Source organism: Hylobates moloch, unplaced genomic scaffold (assembly GCF_009828535.3).
Source record: "Hylobates moloch isolate HMO894 unplaced genomic scaffold, HMol_V3 SCAFFOLD_2, whole genome shotgun sequence".
NCBI lineage: Eukaryota > Metazoa > Chordata > Mammalia > Primates > Hylobatidae > Hylobates > Hylobates moloch.
Window position 1 is genome coordinate 173,327,599 of NW_026652277.1, and position 22,712 is coordinate 173,350,310.

The following is a 22,712-nucleotide window of genomic DNA, read 5'->3' on the forward strand; positions in this document are numbered from 1 at the left end:
TGGAAACTGAACAACCTGCTCCTGAATGACTACTGGGTACACAGTAAAATGAAGGCAAAAATAAAGATGTTCTTTGAAACCAATGAGAACAAAGACACAACATACCAGAATCTCTGGGACACATTCAAAGCAGTGTGTAGAGGGAAATTTATAGCACTAAATGCCCACAAGAGAAAGCAGGAAAGATCTAAAATTGACACCCTAACATCACAATTAAAAGAACTAGAGAAGCAAGAGCAAACACATTCAAAAGCTAGCAGAAGGCTAGAAATAACTAAGATCAGAGCAGAACTGAAGGAAATAGAGACACAAAAAACCCTTCAAAAAATCAATGAAACCAGGAGCTGGTTTTTTGAAAAGATCAACAAAATTGATAGACCGCTAGCAAGACTAATAAAGAAGAAAAGAGAGAAGAATCAAATAGACATAATAAAAAATGACAAAGGGGATATCACCTCTGATGCCACAGAAATACAAACTACCATCAGAGAATACTGTAAACACCTCTACGCAAATAAACTAGAAAATCTAGAAGAAATGGATAAATTCCTCAACACATACACTCTCCCAAGACTAAACCAGAAAGAAGTTGAATCTCTGAATAGACCAATAACAGGCTCTGAAATTGAGGCAATAATTAATAGCTTGTCAACCAAAAAAATTCCAGGACCAGATGGAGTCACAGCCGAATTCTACCAGAGGTACAAAGAGGAGCTGGTACCATTCCTTCTGAAACTATTCCAATCAATAGTAAAAGAGGGAATCCTCCCTAACTCATTTTATGAGGCCAGCATCATCCTGATACCAAAGCCTGGCAGAGGCACAACAAAAAAGAGAGAATTTCAGACCAATATCCTTGATGAACATTGATGCAAAAATCCTCAATAAAATACTGGCAAACCGAATCCAGCAACACATCAAAAACCTTACCCACCATGATCAAGTGGGCATAATCCCTGGGATGCAAGGCTGGTTCAACATACGAAAATCAATAAACATAATCCAGCATATAAACAGAACCAAAGACAACAACCACATGATAATCTCAATAAATGCAGAAAAGGCCTTTGACAAAATTCAACAGCCCTTCATGCTAAAAACTCTCAATAAATTAGGTATTGATGGGACGGTATCTCAAAATAAGAAGAGCTATCTATGACAAACCCACAGCCAATATCATACCGAATGGGAAAAACTGGAAGCATTCCCTTTGAAAACTGGCACAAGACAGGGATGCCCTCTCTCACCACTCCTATTCAACATAGCGTTGGAAGTTCTGGCCAGGGCAATCAGGCAGGAGAAGGAAATAAAGGGCATTCAATTAGGAAAAGAGGAAGTCAAATTGTCCCTGTTTGCAGATGACATGATTGTATATCTAGAAAACCCCATCGTCTCTGCCCAAAATCTCCTTAAGCTGATAAGCAACTTTAGCAAAGTCTCAGGATACAAAATCAATGTGCAAAAATCACAAGCATTCTTATACACCAGTAAAAGACAAACAGAGCGCCAAACCATGAGTGAACTCCCATTCACAATTGCTTCAAAGAGAATAAAATACCTAGGAATCCAACTTACAAGGGATGTGAAGGACCTCTTCAAGGAGAACTACAAACCACTGCTCAATGAAATAAAAGAGGATACAAACAAATGGAAGAACATTCCATGCTCATGGATAGGAAGAATCAATATCGTGAAAACGGCCATACGGCCCAAGGTAATTTACAGACTCAATGCCATCCCCATCAAGCTACCAATGACTTTCTTCACAGAATTGGAAAAAACTACTCTAAAGTTCATACGGAACCAAAAAAGAGCCCGCATCACCAAGTCAATCCTAAGCCAAAAGAACAAAGCTGGAGGCATCACGTTACCTGACTTCAAACTATACTACAAGGCTACAGTAACCAAAACAGCATGGTACTGGTACCAAAACAGAGATATAGACCAATGGAACAGAACAGAGCCCTCAGAAATAATGCCACACATCTACAACTATCTGATCTTTGACAAATCTGACAAAAACAAGCAATGGGGAAAGGAATCCCTATTTAATAAATGGTGCTGGGAAAACTGGCTAGCCATATGTGGAAAACTGGCTAGCCATATGTAGAAAACTGAAACTGGATCCCTTCCTTACACCTTATATGAAAATTAATTCAAGATGGATTAAAGACTTACAGGTTAGACCTAAAACCATAAAAACCCTAGAAGAAAACCTAGGCAATACCATTCAGGACATAGGCATGGGCAAGGAATTCATGTCTAAAACACCAAAAGCAATGGCAACAAAAGCCAAAATTGACAAATGGGATCTAATTAAACTAAAGAGCTTCTGCACAGCAAAGGAAACCACCATCAGAGTGGACAGGCAACCTACAGAATGGGAGAAAATTTCTGCAACCTACTCATCTAACGAAGGGCTAATATCCAGAATCTACAATGAACTCAAACAAATTTACAAGAAAAAAACAAATAATCCCATCAAAAAGTGGGCGAAGGACATGAACAGGCACTTCTCAAAAGAAGACATTTATGCAGCCAAAAAACACATGCAAAAATGCTCATCATCACTGGCCATCAGAGAAATGCAAATCAAAACCACAATGAGATACCATCTCACACCAGTTACAATGGCAATCATTAAAAAGTCAGGAAACAACAGGTGCTGGAGAGCATGTGGAGAAATAGGAACACTTTTACACTGTTGGTGAGACTGTAAAGTAGTTCAACCATTGTGGACGTCAGTGTGGCAATTCCTCAGGGATCTAGAACTAGAAATACCATTTGACCCAGCCATCCCATTACTGGGTATATACCCAAAGGATTATAAATCATGCTTCTATAAAGACACATACACACATATGTTTATTGCGGCACTATTCACCATAGCAAAGACTTGGAACCAACCCAAATGTCCAACAATGATAGACTAGATTAAGAAAATGTGGCACATATACACCATGGAATACTATGCAGCCATAAAAAATGATGAGTTCATGTCCTTTGCAGGGACATGGATGAAGCTGGAAACCATCATTCTCAGCAAACTATCGCAAGGACAAAAAACCAAACACCGCATGTTCTCACTCATAGGTGGGAAGTGAACAATGAGAACACATGGACACAGGAAGGGGAACATCACACACCAGGGCCTGTTGTGGGGTGGGGGGAATGGGGAGAGATAGCATTAGGAGATATACCTAATGCTAAATGATGAGTTAATGGGTGCAGCACACCAACATGGCACATGTATACATATGTAACAAACCTGCACGTTGTGCACATGTACCCTAAAACTTAAAGCATAATAATAATAAAAAAAATAAAAATTCATATGGAAATAAAAGTTAAAAAAAGCATGATAAGGAATAACAAAAGATGGGAAGGATAAGTTCAAATATATCAATAATTCCAATAAATGTGAACAAATTAAATTCCACTATTAAAAAAAGCTATTTTTCAAAAGGTCTTTCAGACTAGAATGGCAAATTAGGAATTCAAATCTAAGTGTCATTTACATTATACCAAAGAAGTTCTTTTGAATGTATAACACATAGAAGAAATAGAGATGCATTCTCATAAAAGGAAATACAATTAGTTAACATATAGAAGTATGTGTATTTGCTTTAAATAAAAACATTAAAACAGTGTTATAGCACTTACATGTGAAAAGATATATAATTGTTATTTTAATGGGATTACAACGAAACCTTCAACTATAACAGTAAATTAATTAAGCCAACTTAACAGTGTGTGTTAAATATCATAAATTAGTCATGCCTTTGACCTAGTAACCCTGGATCCCGGCATTGTTCCTTAGGAAATATTTCACAAGAATAAAACTGCTATATACACAACTAGTCCATGAAAAATTAAAAACAATCTAAATATCTACCAATAGAATGAAAAAGGAAAAAATTATCACACAGAAACTCAATGGGGCATTTTTAGTCACTAAAGATAATTTTAGACTGCATAAAATCATGAAACGCTTATAGCATAGTAAAAAACAGAAATCAAAATAATATGTGCATTGTAATTATTACCAAGTAAATATATGCATGTGAAGAAGACACTAGAAATAAACATTCCCAACTGATATAATTGACTGGACTAGAGTGGTTTCAATGTATCTCAGAGACATAACCCTGATCTCTTGAAAATGCAAGTAGAAATGATTTTAACTGAATAAAAGTAGCTCTAGACAAAGCTGAGAGGAACAGGATCCAGGCCCAGGTGCTGGAAGTCGTCTTCAGAGGGTAAATTCTAGTGTGATACTCAACCCCAAATACAGAAATAAGAAGAGAGTCGGTGGAAAGACATTTTGATACACAGAAAAACAAAACAACAAGGGCTTATATCACATAACCTCGGTCTTCTCAAAAATATAGAGGCCACTATAATTAAGAATGATGGAGACAAGGTGAGAGCTGACAATTAAGTGGAGAGAAAAAAATCTAGAACACCTGCCATGTGAAGACATCTCATCCAGCCTGTATTCTGAAGCAAAGGAAACCACTGTAGCCAATCAGCCAAGAAAGCTCATATTTAATAGAAGAAATAAAATAACATAAATAATCACGAAAGAAACGATGGCTTTCACAACCATGTACTGGGAGTATCTTCTCTAACATGACTGCAATCTACTTTAAGAAAATTCTATTCATGCGATAATATATGCTTGCATAATAATTATCTGGTCAGTGGTTTAACAATTTCCACAAGGCTCAGGTACTCTTAATTTTCAAGTCACTCACTCAATTAAGGTAATGAACTGATTCATACAGAAACTCTGAAAATTCTAAATTCTATATTCAGTGACTGATTAGTTGTAGAGCATAATTATGATCACAACTAGTCAGATGTTGCCAAAGTTTCATTTGAAGTCACAGGATACAGTTGATTATGTTAATCCTCCTGTTTGGGGGAATGTCTTTTATAGAGTTCTCTCTTACTTTCTGAGAAGTGACACATTTGAAAGAGCTGAGGCAACAAAGCATCCCACCCTAGGTCTTCTGCAGCCACAAGGTTCTTAAGCAGTATTGTAAGAACAGATGCCAGTTAAGGAACTTGTACCAACGAGTCCCTCATGGCCCAACACTATAAAATATTTTAAGGAAAACAAACAAAAAAACCAAAGTTAAATTGCAAAGAAGAAATAACATACAAGATACAAATTGATAAGAGATCTGAATAGCAGGGAGACATTCCTGTGTGAAATCACCAAAACATTCCTTAAAGAAGTAATGTTCACCTTCATATAAACTTTTTTCCTTCTATGTAAACTTAGCATTGCTCTTCCAGTTCAAATTTGTAGTAAAAACATTTTGAAGGAAAAATTTGAAAAACTACCATAGAGTATTATGCTTATTACTGGGTGATGAAATAATCTGTATAATGACCCCCACCGTTTACATGGATAAATTGTGACATGCAATTCACCCATGTAACAAACCTGCACATGTACCCTCGATCTTAAAATAAAAGTCAGAAACAAGAAAAAAAATCCACTTTATGCAATTTCTTGTTAGGCTAAATGAAGTTCTAATTCCACTGTTAGTATTTGTAAGTATTCAGACATACATCTAACATCCTAAATTTTTAATGACATTACTATTACAGAGAAGGATGGCTTCAACCAAATAAAACTAGACTCTATAAGGAAAAATTTTAAATAAATGCCTGACATTGAGATCGAGAAAAGGAGAAAAAAGCAAGAGATAGAGAAATAGAGCAAGTGAGTTTCTAAGTGTTTTTGGGCTACTGCTTTTTCGAGCTTCCATCGAACAACAGGAAAATTAAGCCCTACACATGAACCCGCATCCCTGGACCTCATCCCCTGCTACTCCACACATCTGCCAGGCTGGCCCACCTGCCCACTCCCCTGCTGCTGACCAATTCCTTCCACCGTGCCCTGGAACTCACTAGCATGTGCAAATCCCTTGCAATCTCAAACTCCTCTGGAAGAAACCATTTTTCACAGTTTTGCCTTAACCGAAACCTCCTTGCCCTCCTATAATACTGTTTCCTATAGCAAAACTGATTATAACATAATATAAAATTAATCTATAGAAGATATGGTCATAAGTTTTAATAGATAATTCAGAAATTTCTTAAATGCAGTAACAAATTGTATAACTATGAAGAAAAGACTGGCTACACCAGGAAAAATAAGTATTTTAAAGTTGACATCCTATGAAAATCTCCCCCTTCTCATAGGAAATAAACAAAGAAAAGTGAAAAACAAGGAGAAAAGCTGAATTAGTGAAGGAACTAGGCGACTACGGCTGCTGCATGCCATAAAATTCAAGACAATTTGGCTGCCCATACCAGTGAAGCCAACTTGAAAACATTCACTAAGAACTTAATGAAAACGTCTCCTTCCCAAGAAAATTACACTGTTGCATCAAGTCCATAAAAAATATTCTGCGGGAAGTAATGACACAAGATCCCATTTAATATGCTGAGAGTTGGATGTGAATTCATGCTCATGTCTGCAACAGGACCCTGTATTTAGAAACACATGGAATAGAAATCCAGAGAAACTTCATGATTCACTAACTGAATTGAGCATTTCTTTTGAAACTTGGCATACAGAAACACTAAATAAAATGGATACAGTCATATTGTTTACCATGCCGGGTTAAAAGGAAGACGAGATAATGAAATCTGGATTCCAGCGCATCAATTTGTTTCAACCAACCTAGAGAAAAATCAGTGTGATCAACTCCCCCTGTGAGAATGTCCACAACTCCAGTTTCCTCGGGGTTCCCCTCGGTCACTCCAGACTGAACTGGTGCCACCAACGCTCATTATCTAGCCCTCCAACACACTAAACAGGAGGATGCTAAGGACATTTACGTGAATAGTAAACAGAGATAAGGATAATCTATTAATGAAGAGCAGACCTAACATCACTCAAGGATAAATACATTAAAAAAATCAGCAAATGAATCCTCAACATATAAGACAAAAAGAAGAAAAAAAACAACCAAAAATATCCAAAGCGTTAATATTATACTAGAATACAGAGGATAGAAGCGAATTTGGGATGTCATGTGAGAAGGAAGATATGCAAAATGAATACAAGGAAAGTATCTGTTTTGCACTCTCAAGATAATTAAAGAATTAACAATGAGAGATTATCAATAGTATAATGAGACAGATTGAAATGAAGAAACACCCCAAATACAGAAGTAACCTTTAATTTTAAAAGAGTCATTATGAATTTAAGCAGAACGAGAAACAGTAGAGAAGTTCAAGTCAATGACAAAGAGAATAAATCTGAGAGGTTCTAGAATGTGTAGTAAAAGAAGCAGGAAAGGAGAAAGACATGGGTATTTCCAGTGATCTTAAAGAGAATTAAATAAATGTGAAAGAACTGATGCACCAAGAAACAAGTGGCATAATACCCTGAACTAAAAAGGACTTTTAAAATGGTTGAGAAAGCTCACCACATACTAGATTAAATTACTCAAAATTAAAGCATCTACATGACCTAGTGAAAGTAACAAATTCAAAGAACAAATGAGAGCCTTATAAATACATTCAGAAATGAAAAAGGCAACATTTACTAAGAAAAAGAATCAGAATGGTCTCAGATTTCTCCTTGAAAACATTAACAAGAGTGTGATGAAAAATACTAGAGCATTTTGGGGGTAAAGTCTACACCCACGAATTCTAGACCTGGCTGGAATTTGGCATTTTCCAGCAACTCAGCATCCAAATACTCTTCCTATTCTGACATTTTTATCTCCCTGTTCTTGTCAGAAATCTTTTTGACACAGGAGCTGAAACCACTTAAAAAGAGTAATGGTAATAATAAAATAAAGGATTCATACTGTGGATTAGATGGGAACAAATGACCAACAGAGATCTGACTGACAGAGTATCCCTCAAATCTCCCCCAGCGGCATCATCTCTGACCAAGGCTCCTTCCTTCACTCACTCAGATCTAGCCAAGATGGCTGCCTTGCTATGCCTCCAGGGATGTGCCAAGCATATTCCTGTCTCGGGGCCTTTGCACTTCCTGTACCATCTGCATGGAAAGCTCCTATCCAGTTCTCAGCACGGTTCACTCCTTCACTTCCCTTAGGTTTTTCCTCAAATGTGTTCCCAGTGAGCCTTGCCTGGCCCCACATCATCTACCCTGCCTCTTACGTTTCTGTCTCCACAGCACTCATTACCACTGAGCACAGTGCCTGTGTTATTTATTTTTACTGACTCTACCACACACTATGTAAATGCCATGAGCTCAGGGATTTCTGTCTAGTTTGTCCTCGAGATATCTCAAGAGCCTAGATGAATTGGGACTCACCTAATATTTGTTGATTGAATGACAACGACTGATTAGAAAAATATGGTAGGTTAAGATACACTAGTTTCAACAGCGCATTTGACAAAATCTCACATTATTCTCATAGGTGACATTTCCACACTCAGCATTTCCTAGACGATAATTATTGTAAAGGGGGCACAGGAAAACAACTTGGAAAAAACACTCAAATTTGAGGCTTCAAAACACAGAGAAATAAATATGTTAGATAACAGAAATAAGACTGAGACTCATCTCAATAAGTCGAGATGGATCAAAAGATGGAATGAAGGTGAAATAAATGTACAGTCCTGCGGTTAAAATTCTAAAACAAAATCTGCTGACAAAGAAACTTTTTGGTCTCCTCTGACTTCACTGATTTCTCCTTTCGCTCCTCTGCTGACTTTCCCACATCTTCTCCACCACTCAACGAGCGGAGTGTCCAGTTTAGTGCTCGGGTCTTGACTCTTCACAGACCAGCTCTCTAAGAAGTGTCACCTCCTCCCACAGCCTTCAACATCATTTATACACCATGAAATCCCAAATGCATTTCTCTACCTATGAACTTTTCATTTGACCATATATGCACTTGCTTTCTAAAATTCTCCAATTCCATATCTGATTCCTTAAACTTACTAATTTTCCAATCTCAATCAACCCCATTCCTCCTATAGTTTTCTCCATCACAGTAAAGAGAAATTTTATTCTATCAAGTGCTCAGACCAAAAAAGTTGGGAGTCATTACTGATTCCTCTCTTCTCACTCACCATATACAGCTACAAACCAAAAATAAAACAGTACGTTCCCCGACTGACTGAAAGACCCTCCTCTTAGCCAAGGGCATTCCAAAGTAGACCTGAAAATCTAGTTCAGGCAATGATGGCAGGGAGGGGGTTGGACATGCTTCATTACAACCTTCTCCCTTTGAAATTCAGGCACAGCTGACCAGCATTAACACTAAAACAAGTTTTAAGACCGATGATAAACAGACTTTTTGTAGCTATAAGACATCAAACTCCAGCCTGACTCTAGTATAGCAGCATCACATGACAGCAGGCCCTGAAAGAACTTGAAGTATTTTACCCCAAATATATTTCTTTGACATATGTTGAAATGGCCCTGCAAAGCTGTCTCCTGTGGGGAAAATCTACATTCTGTAGAGAAACCCTTTCCCTTTCCAGGTCTTTTCTCTGATCAGGAGAGTCTAAGAGTCTGGTAGCTGTTTAGGTCTGATAAGAGCTCTGAAACCTGCTACTTGGAGGCTTCATTTGCATGATAAAAGCTTGTCTCCAAAACCCTTACCTTAAGCCAGACATTCCTTTCTATTGATTCTAGGTCTTTGATAATAACTCTTTCAACCAATTGCCCATCAGAAAATTTTTGAATCCGACTATGACCTGGATGCTACCTGGCCCCCATGCTTCCAGCTGTCCCACCTTTCCAGACCAAACCAAGGGACATGTACTGAATGATATCTTATGTCTCCCTAAAATGTATAAAACCAAGCTGTAGCCCAACTATTCTGGACACATCTCAGAACCTCCTGAGGTTGTGTCATAGGCATGTCCTTAACCTTGTCAAAATCAGCTTCTAAGTAGACTGTAACAGGTCTTGGATACTTTTTGGTTTACCCTCCCATAAGCAAAACCTGTCTGCTCTTTCTTCTACACCCAACCTCTGATCCTAGTTCACCATTACAACCCTAATCCTAGACATCATCCTCCCCTGCCTATATTCCTAGACTACCACTGGGTCTGTTTCCACTCTTACTGTGTATACTCTAGATTCGACAGCTAGAAGACCTAAATACCCCCTATTCCATTCCAACCTTATTTCTTACTGGTCTCCACATGACTCACTCTGCTCCAGTCACAATGGCCTATCTCAGGGCCTCTGCAGTTGCTGTCTCCTCCTTCTGCTGATTCTCTCATTCCCTTCAGATTCCCGCTCAAATTTCACTTATGAAATTAACCTCTCCTGACCACTGTATATGTGCAATAAGCCAATAAGCACCCTCTGAACCACCATCACTCTCAAGCCCCTTATTCTGCTTTATTCTTCCATATATTCATCATAGTATTTATCACTGCCTGATAGATGTACACAGACAAAAACGCACATATACACATCATATGAATTTTCTGAACTGTTTCCACAACTCCCCTCTATACTATGAGAACCTGAATACTGTCGATTTTACTCACCATTGTATCTACAGCACCTTAGAACAATGCCTGAAACACAAATGCTAAAAAAAATTGGTCACTGAATGATAGGTAAGAAGACGGGGAGACAAAGAGAAGAAAGGAAAATAGAGAAAAGGGAAGAGGAAGAGACCTAAGACCTACAGATCTAACTTCATGAAAAAATAATGATAGTTTACTCAAAGCTCAATAACCAGAAATGCAATGTAGTTTCTTTAAAAAACTAATTCTCCATTAAAACCGTATTGACAGATACATAGGTTTCAAACTAAGGTATCTGTCCCACCTCATTTTACCAGGGTCAAGACACAATTAGTCTGTAGTGTTAAGGTTGCAATGTTTTAAAGATATATTAATAATATATAGTTTGTCCAAAGACTGTCAACCCACATCTTAAGGAGGCATATGGAAAATAAAGTTTAGAAAATAAGATGTTTTACTAGAAAAGAAATAACATAACCCCTATACTCAAAGGGTTTGGATATGAAATAAAATCAAAACAAATACTGGAGAATGGCCATTTTGGGAGGCCGCTTGGTGCTAAATGAGAAAGTACTTCTTAAAAATTAGAACTGCCTAGGCTGGGCTCAGTGGCTCAAACCTATAATCCCAGCACTTTGGGAGGCTGAGGTAGGAAGATCACTTGAGCCCAGGAGTTCAACATTAGCTTGGGCAACATGGAGAAATCCTATCTCTATTAAAAAAAAAAAAAAAATTAGCTGGGCATGGTAGCACAGGCCTGCAGTCCCAGCTATTTAGGAGGCTGAGGTGGGAGGATCATCTGAACTCGGGCAGTCAAGGCTGAAGGGAGCTGACTGTCCCACTGCACTTCAGCCTGGGTGACGAAATGAGGCTTTGCCTCAATTTAAAAAAAAAGTATATGAGAAAGAGAAAGGGGAAAGAAAAAACAAAACAAACAAACAAAAAAACAGAACTGCCTGAGAGTGTAACCAGCACCTTTCATGGAACTGAAGAGCATGCTTTCTGTCAGGGACGTGTCAGAACAGAAGCCCTCTGGCCAGTCACCACCTACCAAAAGGTCGCCCGAGGAATTTCTAAATCTGAATCTTTGTTGAAAATGGTGGCATACTATTTCATAAAGGAAGCTCTGAGTATTAGTCAAATAAGCATTGATCAAGATACGGGGTACATTTTTTCAAAAAAAAAAAAGTTACAGAGATCTTGGCAACTGATACCATTTCTAGGTTATCAGCTCACACCTTTAGTATTTCTCAATTAGAGATGCACTTTTCTCCAAATTTGGCATAATGTAAGAGAATCTTATAAATAATAGCAAAGAAAAATCACTACATATAGTTTCATCATTTTTTCTAATGGCCTTATAAAACAGTATGTGGTATTGTCAATGACACTGTCTGAACACATGGCAGCTTTGCCAATATCAACACTGTAATATTTTATGACTCTGCCAAAGTTCACTTTTCAGAGTCCCCTATCCTCAAGCATCACTTTTTAGCATTTTCTGCTGCTCCCAGCAGCTGCCAAAATTCTAGGTTTACCCCTCTGTCACTTCCTGGTACCTTCTGAGCATCCAGACCAAGGAACTCCTCAATTGTGAGTTCCACAAATGTGAAATTAATAGCAAAGGCACCCAGTGAAACCCTGAGACTCACAGAAACCTCAAGAGAATCCTACATTGCTATGGACACAAGGAATTCTTCCCTCCCCTGTCTCCACACCCCCAGCCCCCAGAGCTGGCCCAGGTCATTTTAGAGATTTCTTTCTTCGGATGATAAAAAATAAAGGAATGTATCTGCATATGTGATTCTATCAACAGTTTTTCAATTTACGTCTTACAATAGAAACTGATCTCTAAGGTTGCATTAAGTTCCATTTGAACTGATTATTTTCAATATTTCATCCACACGTAAGACCTTTATCTGTGTAACACAGGAAAAACTAAGACTTTTTTCCAAATGTAATCGCTTATAATTTTATAGCATAAACAGTATGCTAAACGCTTTCAGTACTCACCTGCCATAGTTTTTAAGCTTGCTAAGACTCTTAACGTTAACTAGGCCATGAAAACAGTACCTTTAATATTTATAAAATTTCTAAGCAATATCATGCTTTCAACACATGAGTTGTCATCTTTTGTTCTCCCAAAAACAAAGTGAATGAACACAAAGGCAGAGGTTGGGCAGGTAGCGGACATGAGTAAAGCCAGCTACATGGAGGACTGGGGCTGCCTGGAGAGCATCATGCAGCTGAAGGCGGCTTCCACTTCCTGCCCTCGGAAGACTGCTGCCCTGTGAGAGTTACCTCACCTTCTGGTTCAAGGGAAGCCAGAAGTCCAATCTTTACATACAGAGTCTCAATTTCTAAATGTTGGCAACTGATTCAGAAAAGCCCATAGGCACGTGCAGCCGAACAAAATGCATCTGTGTGCCGTACTCAGTCTTGAGGCCTCCAATTTGCACCCTCTCTACTGACTTTATTCCATATAAATGAGTGAGACTTTGCAGAGGAAACTCAGTTTTTGCTATTATCTTTCTAATACTTTAATGTGTTAGAGTACTGAAAAATAAAACACATTCATTTCCTATATTGTAGTAGTAGAAATAATATTCACATTACTTACCCTGCTGACTTCCTTAGGAGCCGATTCATCTGGGGATAGAGAAAGAAGAGGGAAAAACACAATTAGAGACTGAGTAGGTTTTAAAATATGAAACATGTCATTTGCTTTCAATAAACTTGAAGGGTTTTCTGCAATGCTTCCTCTTATGAAATCTATGAATTTGATTTTTTAAAACTGTAAAGGTTGAACATAACAAATTACGAGTTAGGAAGTATACATTAATTTCACAGGGAAAATGAAATACCACCACCGCATTGCCTTTCTAGAGGTTCTAAAATGGATATGATATGCCTGCAAGAATAGCTCCACTGGGGTATATTCAACTACACATACCTAAAGTGGGGTTTATAACACTTCAATATTCTACACAATACGACCCACATGAATATCCCAAATGACCTTTAACACTCGTGCTTCGAAGGTTCATTTCAGCAGACCTGGAGCTGGTGTGAGCTGTTCTGTTGAAATAAGAAATGTACCTGCATGGCACTCTGGTCAAGGCATGAAACATACCCACTAATAATAGTGCTGCTTTGTTCCATGTGTCTGAGGAGTTGTGGGGTTGTTTATACCAGCTTGTCAGCATTGCTGATTGGTAAAGTGAGACTGAGGTGGTTTGCACGGGGTCTAGGTGAGAATCCCTGGAAGGCTCTCCCACTGGGGCTGGCTACAGGCAAGAAAATGCCTGTGTGACCAACAGGGTGTAAAACAAGCTGGCAGATACCTCCTCTCGGTCCACTGGTTCTGAGTGTTGCACACACAGGTCATTGATTCTGACCTGTGAAAAGTGTGTGTCCCTAAGAGGAGGGGCTTCTGGAGCTCAGCCTGGCATCGACAGGCTCCTCGCTGTCTTTTTCCTGTAAGAAACTTTAGATCTGCAAGCACTGTCACTTTGGTTCCTGTGTCTTCTTGAGCAATCGAACCCTGTTGTCTGTCACCATCAGAGCGAACTTAACATACCAAAAATGGAATGTAGCTCAATGCTACAGGACAGTAGGTATTCAAATCAACAGTACCTAGTTTTTGTATTACTATATTAATACACACTTGCTCACATATTTTATCATTGTTGCATAATGGTTGGAGTATGGCCTCTGACTTCCCTAAGAATGTAACACATGTAACAATTGTCATAGGAAAAATATCTTATCTTCTACATTGAAGTGGCACCATAGAAATATTTCATTTACTCTTTAACTCCTAATCCTCTCCTAAGCCTCTCTAAAGATGAGACTATTTAATCATTATAACAAATTTATTAAAAGATTCTAAAGTTACAGAGTCATATGTGCTTTTAATTTTTTAAAGTTTTGATCTAAAATACTTAATGAGAATGTTTGAAAAAGTCAATTAAAAGGAGCAATGTGTGAATAGGTTTAATATCAAGACCGCATGGAGTCACCTGGCTATGACACTATGGAATTTTCTACCCTCTGCTAGTCACCACTACAGATCTGAAAATTAGTTCAAGGACAGTGTGAATGTCCAGACATCTGTAAATAAATGTTCCTTTGGCTTTTTCTCTTAGTCTTGCTTAGTTAGTACTTCTCAAACTTGAGTGTGCATAAGATAGCCTGTGACATGTGTTTACAAAATCAACAATGTTTTGCTTTATGGGCAATTTAAAGTATTTGAAAGAAAAAAATTTACCTCTGGCTGATTTCTGGCTTTTCACCTTAGGAGCTGATTTAGAAAATTATTGTCTCCAACTTAACACTCAATTTTAGTTCAACCAATGTTAAGTCTAGTATATTTAAGAACTATAGTATTCTAGTTAACTGAGAAAATTAATGAACACAGTGGGATTTCCTGTGTAAGGGAACATTGCTTCCTATTTCTTATAGTTGGAATTTTCATTTAGTTGAACTCTCTTGCCCAAGAAAAATTTAAGCAGGTTGAAGACAGAAACTTTACTTTCTGTTCTAGAGTAGAGTTGCACTGTGGGAACACATATGGCACGGTGGCTCACGCCTGTAATCTTAGCACTTTGAGAGGCCGAGGCAGACTGATCACGAGGTCAGATCGAGACCATCCTAGCTAACGCAGTGAAGCCCCGTCTCTACTAAAAATACAAAAAATTAGCCGGGCATGGTGGCACATGCCTGTAATCCCAGCTACTCGGGAGGCTGAGGCAGGAGAATCACTTGAACCCGGGAGGCAGAGGTTGCAGTGAGCCAAGATCGCGCCACTGCACTCCAGCCTGGGCGACAGAGTGAGACTCTGTCTCAAAAAAAAAAATAAAAAACCTTTGGAGTTTTCAAAAAATTAAAAAAACGTGTACACCAAGAACACAGGCAATTGAAGGCCACCAACTTCATCAGATGTGTCTACACTGAGAGCATCCTTTTTTTTTTTTTTTTTTTTTGAGATGGAGTTTCACTCTTGTTGCCCAGGCTGGAGTGCAATGGCACGATCTCAGCTTACTCAATCTCTGCCTCCCGGGTTCAAGCAATTCTCCTGCCTCAGCCTCCTGAGTAGCTGGGACTGCAGGTGCCCACCACCATGCCTGACTAATTTTTTGTATTTTTAGTAGACACAGGGTTTCATCATGTTGGCCAGGCTGGTCTCGAACTCCTGACTTCAGATGATCCACCCTCCTCAGCCTCCCAAAGTGCAGGGATTACAGGTGTGAGCTACCATGCCCAGCCGAGAGCATCACTCTTAGTGGCTAACCACGTTGCTGAAGCTAAGAGGCCCTTTACTGTTGGTGAAGAGTTGATCCTGCCTGCTGCTAAGGACATTTGTTGTCAACTTTTAGAAGAGGCTGCGGTTCAACAGGTGGCAGGTGTTCCTCTTTCGGCTAGCACCGTAACTAGACGAATTAATGAAATAGCAGAGGATACTGAGACACAACTATAAAAGGGGATTAATGAATCACCGTGGCACATAATCCAGGTTGACGAGTCTATCAATGTTGACAGCAAGGCAACAATGCTTGTTAATGTGTGATATATTTTTCAAGGGGATGTGCATGAGGATATGTTATGTGCACTTTTGTTGCCAACCAACACCACAGCTGCAGAACTATTCTAGTCTGTGAATGATTATATATCAGAAAAACTAAATTGGTCATTTTGTGTTGGTATACACACGGTCAGAGCAGCTGCCATGACTGCACGGCTTTCTGGTTTCACTACTCAGGTCAAACAGGTCGCTTCTGTATATAAGTATTACATACTAAACGATTGTGCCACTGGAGCTCCTTAGGTCGCTTCTGAATGTGAGTCTATGCACTGTGTCATCCACAGAGAAATGCTGGCTAGCTGAAAAATGTCACGTGAACAACGTTTAGCAGAATGTGATTAAAATTATCAACCACATTAAAGTACATGCCCTTAACTCACATCTGTTCACGCAGCTCTGTGAGGAGATGGACGCAGAGCACACACATATCATACACGGAAGTGAGATGCTTTCCGAAGATAGATTGCTGGCCAGAGTTTTGGAAACCACTCCAGAGATGTCTTTTAGAAGAAACGTCACCACTGGCAGCACATTTCAGTGACACAGAATGGGTTTCAAAACTTGCTTACTTGTGTGACCTATTTAACCTGTTCAATGAAATCAATCTGTCACTTCAGGGGAGAACGACAGCTGTGTTCAAGTCGGCAGAAAAAGCAGCTGCATTCAAAGCCAAAGTGGAATTACGGGGGTGACAAGTGAACACTGGGATTTCTGACATGTTTCAAACATTAGCAGAGATTGTGACAGAGATGGAGCCAGGGCCTTCTTTCCCGCAGCTGACACTTGATCACCTACCCAATACTACCAACCACAAAAGAACCCCGAACTGGGAAGGAATGGATCCGCGACCCATTTGTGAATAAGCCCGGTAACCTGACTGTCTGTGCTAGAAGAGGATCAACTGCTTGAGATGGCAAATGACAGTGGCTTTAAAAATATGTTTGAGACAACTTCAAATCTCCATGTGTTCTGGATGAAAGTCCAGGTGGAACATCCTGAGGTTGCCACAAAAGCACTGAAAAGCCTGCTTCCATGTCCAACAACCTGTCTTTGTGAAGCAGGGTTTTCTGCAGTGACAGCGACCACAACGAGATTACAGAGTAGCCTGGACATAAGTGACACACTTCAGGTGTCACTGTCTCCCATCACCCCAGATGGGACTGTCTAGTTGCAGGAAAACAAGCTCAGGGCTTCCACTAATTCTACTTCAGGGTGAGTTGTATCATTATTTCATTATATATTACAACGTAATAATAATATAAATAAAGCGCACAATAAATGTAACATGCTTGAATCATCCTGAAACCACCCCCTCCGACCAGTCTGTGGAACATCTGTCTTCCACAAAACTGGTCCCTGGTGCCAAAAGGTTGGGAACCGCTGGTTTAGAGCATGGACTAAGGTTTGAAGCCCAAACCTGCAGTCACTAGCAATATTACATTGGGCAAGGTGCCTAACTTCTGCCACCTTACAAGTTCAAAGTGAAATAATTTAACAATATAAATTGTTACTGAAAAAGATAGTCCCTCCCCCAGCACAAAGACCATTTTCAAGGTAACAGAGAGAGAATACTGCCCCCTCCCACTCATGCAGTTCATGACTCCTTACAGATCTTACAGGAATTTCAGGTTAAGAACCCATGGTGTAGAATGTTCCCTTTTCCCTGTACACTTCCAGCACACACTCACAGTTGAAGTGCCAGAACAGCAATTCACTCAGATCAGCAACGAAGCTCTCTTTGAAATAAAAGGTTAGAGGAACATGGAAAAGAAGAAAATTGCCATGAATACCAAATTTTGAGGCACTGATGAGGAACAAATTGGCAAAAAAAAAAAAGTTCCAGAGGACAGTAATTTTTATGCAGCATAGGGTTTTTATAAACATGTGTTTTTATTCAACAAATATTTACTGAGGAACCACTGTGTGCCAGGAACTTATCTCTGATCTCAATAAACTTGCATTCCAGAGGGATGAATAAATTAGGAAACAAATAGATGAAATAATTTCAGAAAATAAATGTCTATGCTTGTTAAAGAGAAATTTAATTTTTAGAGAAAGATAAAGCATCTTTGATCCAAACCTCATTTCAATACCTTTTAAAAGCCTTAGCAAGAATGGTCTATGGGATTTCATAGCGCTAAGGGGATTTCATAGTAAGCACACCACTCACAGCAAGTACTTAATAGTGTAGCCTTCAAGGTAAGAACTTAATTTTAAATATTTTATAAATCAAAATCTCGGAAAATTGTGGATAGGAGGCAGGCCTAACTTGCAGCTCCCACTTGGGTGGACAGGGCAGCCTGTGTAAACCCACATCATGAACTTTTACTCCAAGAACTACCACAGGAACATCCCAGGAAAGCCTAGAGAATCCACAGACCCTTTGTAGGGGGTGGATTGCAGCTGTGGCTCCTGGGACAGCCGGGGAACTGTGGGTTCACTTGCTTTCTCAGATGGAGGCTGGTACCCTGGGGCAAGTTCTCAGCCCTGCTCACCTGCTGTCTGGAAATAAACTCAGTGTGTTGCGGGGCATGGTGGGTGTGAGACCAGCCTTTTGGGCTGCAGGCTCCATGGGAGCTGGGTGAGGCCTGTGGCTGCCGGCTTTACTCCACTTTTCTGGTGACCTATATGTCACAGCAGAGGCCCCCTGGGAACGTTAATTCCATTGGTCTAGGAACCTCACTCCCATGCCCCATAGCAGTCACAGCAACCCCTGCCCAAGAGAGTCTGAGATCAGACATGCCTAACCCTGCCTCCACCTGATGGTCTTTCTCTACCTGCCCTGGTAGCCAAAGACAAAGCCCACCCTGCCCACTGCTGGAGAAACCTGAATATTTACCCAAAGGTGACCCTAGGGCAAGCTTGTCTTCTCACTCTACAACCTCAGCTGATGCACTCTTGACAGTGCCACCTCCTGGCTGGAGGACAACCAACACAAAACCAGCCCACTAAACAAAAACACAACCAAGGACCCTCACAGAGTCCATTTCACTCCCCGCTACCTCCACTGGAGCAGGTGCTGGTATCCACGGCTGAAAGACCTAAAGATGGATCACATCACAGGACTCTCTGCAGACACTCCCCAGAGACAAGCTGGAACCTAGTAGTTCTGCTGTGTGGCTAGATCCAGAAGATAAATAACAATTGTTGCAGTTCGGCTCTCAGGAGGCCCCATTCCTAGGGGAAGGGGAAGAAAATCGCATCAAGGGAGCACTCCACGGGACAAAAGAATCTGAACAGCAGCCCTTGAGTCCCAGACCTTCCCTCTGACACAGTCTACCCAAATGAGAAGGAACCAGAGAAACAATTCTGGTAATATGACAAAACAGGTTCTTTAACACCCCCAAAAGATCACACCAGCTCACCAGCAATGGATCTAAGCCAAGATGAAATCTCTGAATTGCCAGAAAAAGAATTCAGGTCAACTATTAAGCTAATTAAGGAGGCACCAGAGAAAGGTGAAATCCAACTTAAAGAAATCAAAAAAATGGCACAGGATATCAGTGGAAAAATCTCCAGTGAAATAGACAGCATAAATAAAAAACAATCACAACTTCCGGAAATGAAGGAGACACTTAGAGAATTGCAAAATGCACTGGAAAGTCTCAGCAACAGAATCAAACAAATAGAAGAACTCCAGAGCTCAAAGACAAGGCTTCCAAATTAACCCAATCTAACAAACGCAAAGAAAAAAGAATTTAATAAACGAACAAAGCCTCCAAGAAGTTTAAAATTATGTCAAACAACCAAACCTAAGAATAATTGGTGTTCCTGAGGAAGAAAATAAATCTAAGTTTGGAAAACATATTTGAGGGACCAATTGAGGAAAACTTCCCTAGCCTTGCTAGAGATCTAGACATCCAAATACAAGAAGGTCAAAGAACACCTGAGACATTCATTGCAAAAAGATCATTGCCTAGGCACATAGTCATCAGATTATCTACAGTCAAGATGAAGGAAAGAATCATAAGAGCTGTGAGGCAAAAGCAGCAGGTAACCTATAAAGAAAAACTTGTCAGACTAACAGCAGATTTCTCAGCAGAAACCCTACAGGCCAGAAGGGATTGGGATTCTATCTTTATCCTCCTTAAACAAAACAATTATCAGCCAAGAATTTTGTATCCAGTGAAACTAAGCTTCAAAAACAAAGGAAAGATACAGACTTTTTCAGACAAACAAATGCCAAGAGAATTCACCACTACCAAGCCAGCACTATGAGAACTGCTGTTAAAAGAAACTCTAAATCTTGAAACAAATCCTCAAAATACACCAAAATAGAACCTCTCTAAAGCCTAATCCTCACAGGACCTATAAAACAACACCACAATGAAAAAAACCCAAGGTATTCAATAAATAGCAGGGTGAATACAATAGCACCTCATATCTCAATACTAACATTGAATGTAAATGGCCTAAATGCTCCATTTAAAAGATACAGAATGGCAGAAGGGGTAAGAATTCACCAACCAAGGCTGGACATGGTGGTTCATGCCAGTTTTGGACACCAAGACAGGTGGATCATTTGAGGACAGGAGTTCAAGACCAGCCTGGCCAACATGGGGAAACCCCATGTCTACTAAAAACACAAATATTAGCTGAGTGTGGTGGCATATACCTGTAATCTCAGCTACTCGAGAGGCCGAGGCATAAGAATTCCTTGAACCCGGCAAGTAGAGGCTGCAGTGACCCGAGATCACACCACTGAACTCCAGCCTGGGGTATAGAGCAAGACCCAGTCCCCCAAAAATTAAAAAATAAATTCACCAACCAAGTATCTGCTCTCTTCAAGAGACTCACCTGACTCATAAGGACTCACATAAACTTACAGTAAAGGGGTGGAAAAAGATATTATGTGCAAATGGACACTAAAAGCAAGTGGCAGGAGTAGCTATTTTTACATCAGACAGGACAAACTTTAAAGCAAAAGCAGTTAAGAAAGACAAAGAGGGACATTATATAATGATAAAAGAACTAGTCCAACAGAAAAATATCACAATCCTAAATATATATGCACCTAACACTGGAGCGCCCAAATTTATAAAAGACCTAAGAAATGAGATAGATAGCAACACAATAATAGTGGGGGCCTTCAATACTCCACTGACAGCACTAAACAGGTCATCAAGACAGAACGTCAACAAAGAAACAATGGACTTAAACTATACCCTACAACAAATGGACTTAACAGATATTTATAGAACATCCTAGCCAACAATTGCAGAATATACATTCTATTCATCAGCAAATGGAACATTCTCCAAGACAGACCATAAGATAGGCCACCAAACAAATCTCAACAAATTTAAGAAAATCAAATTTATACCAAGGACTCTCTCAGACCATAATGGAATAAAATTGGAAATCAACTCCAAAAGGGACCCTCAAAATCAGACAAATACAGAGAAGTTAAATAACCTGCCAATGAATGATCATTGGGTTTGAACTACACTATAATAGTGACACAATCTATCAAAACCTCTAGGATACAGCAGAAGTGGTGCTAAGAGAAAAGTCCACAGCATTAAGTGCCTACATCAAAAGTCTGAAAGAGCACAGGTAGACAATATAAGGTCACACCTCAAGGAGCTAAAGAAACAAGAACGAAACAAACCCAAACCCAGTAGAAGAAAAGAAATAAGCAAGATCAGAGCAGAACTAAATGAAATTGAAACAAACAAACAAAAAAAACAAAGATAAATGAAACAAAAAGGTGGTTCTTTGAAAAGATACATAAAATCGAGAGACTGTTAGCAAGATTAACCAAGAAAAGAAGAGAGAAGATCCAAATAAGCTCAATAAGAAACAAAACGGGAGCTGTTACAAACAAACACCACACAAATACAAAGGATTATTCAAGGCTACTATGAACACCTTTATGCACATAAACTAGAAAACCTAGAGGAGATGGATAAATTCCTGGAAACATGCAACCCTCTCAGATTAAACCAGGAATAAATACAAACTCTGAACAGACTAATAACAAACAGCGAGATTGAAATGGTAATTAAAAAGCTACCAACAAAAAAGTCCAGGACCAAATGGATTCATGGCTGAATTCTATCAGACATTAAAAGAAGAATTGGTACCAATCCTGTTGACACTATTCCACAAGATACAGAAAGAGGGAATTCTCCCTAAATCATTCTGTGAAGCCAGTATCACCCTGATAGCAAACCCAGGAAAAAACATAACAACCAAAAACATAAAACTATAGACAAATATCCCTGGTGAACATAGATGCAAAAGTCCTAGCTAACCAAATCCAATAGCATGTTAAAATGATAATCCTCCATGATCAAGTGGGTTTCATAGCAGGGATGGTTTAACATTCACAAGTCAATAATGTGATACACCACATAAACAGAATAAAAAACAAAAATCACATGATCAACTCAATAGATGCAGAAAAAACATTTGACAAAATCCAGCATCCCATTATGATTAAAACCCTCAGCAAAATTGGCATAAACGGGACATACCTTAAGGTAATAAAAGCCATCTATGACAAACCCACAGCCAACATTATACTGAATGTGAAAAACTGAAAGCATTCCTTCTGAGAACTGGAACAAAACAAGGATGCCAACTTTCACCAGTTCTATTCAACATAGTACTGGAAGTCCTAGCC

General features: G+C 39.3%; 1 protein-coding gene across 8 annotated transcripts in view; it reads right to left on the reverse strand.

Moving 5' to 3' along the window:
* Window positions 1-22,712, reverse strand: part of PDE10A (phosphodiesterase 10A) — a 659,574-nt gene that overhangs the window by 141,232 nt on the left and 495,630 nt on the right. For all 8 annotated transcript variants that reach the window (XM_032162216.2, XM_032162223.2, XM_032162202.2 and 5 more), the window contains one exon: window positions 13,121-13,149. In XM_032162216.2, the coding sequence (XP_032018107.1) occupies window positions 13,121-13,149 (29 nt within the window). The remainder of the gene's footprint in view (window positions 1-13,120; window positions 13,150-22,712) is intronic.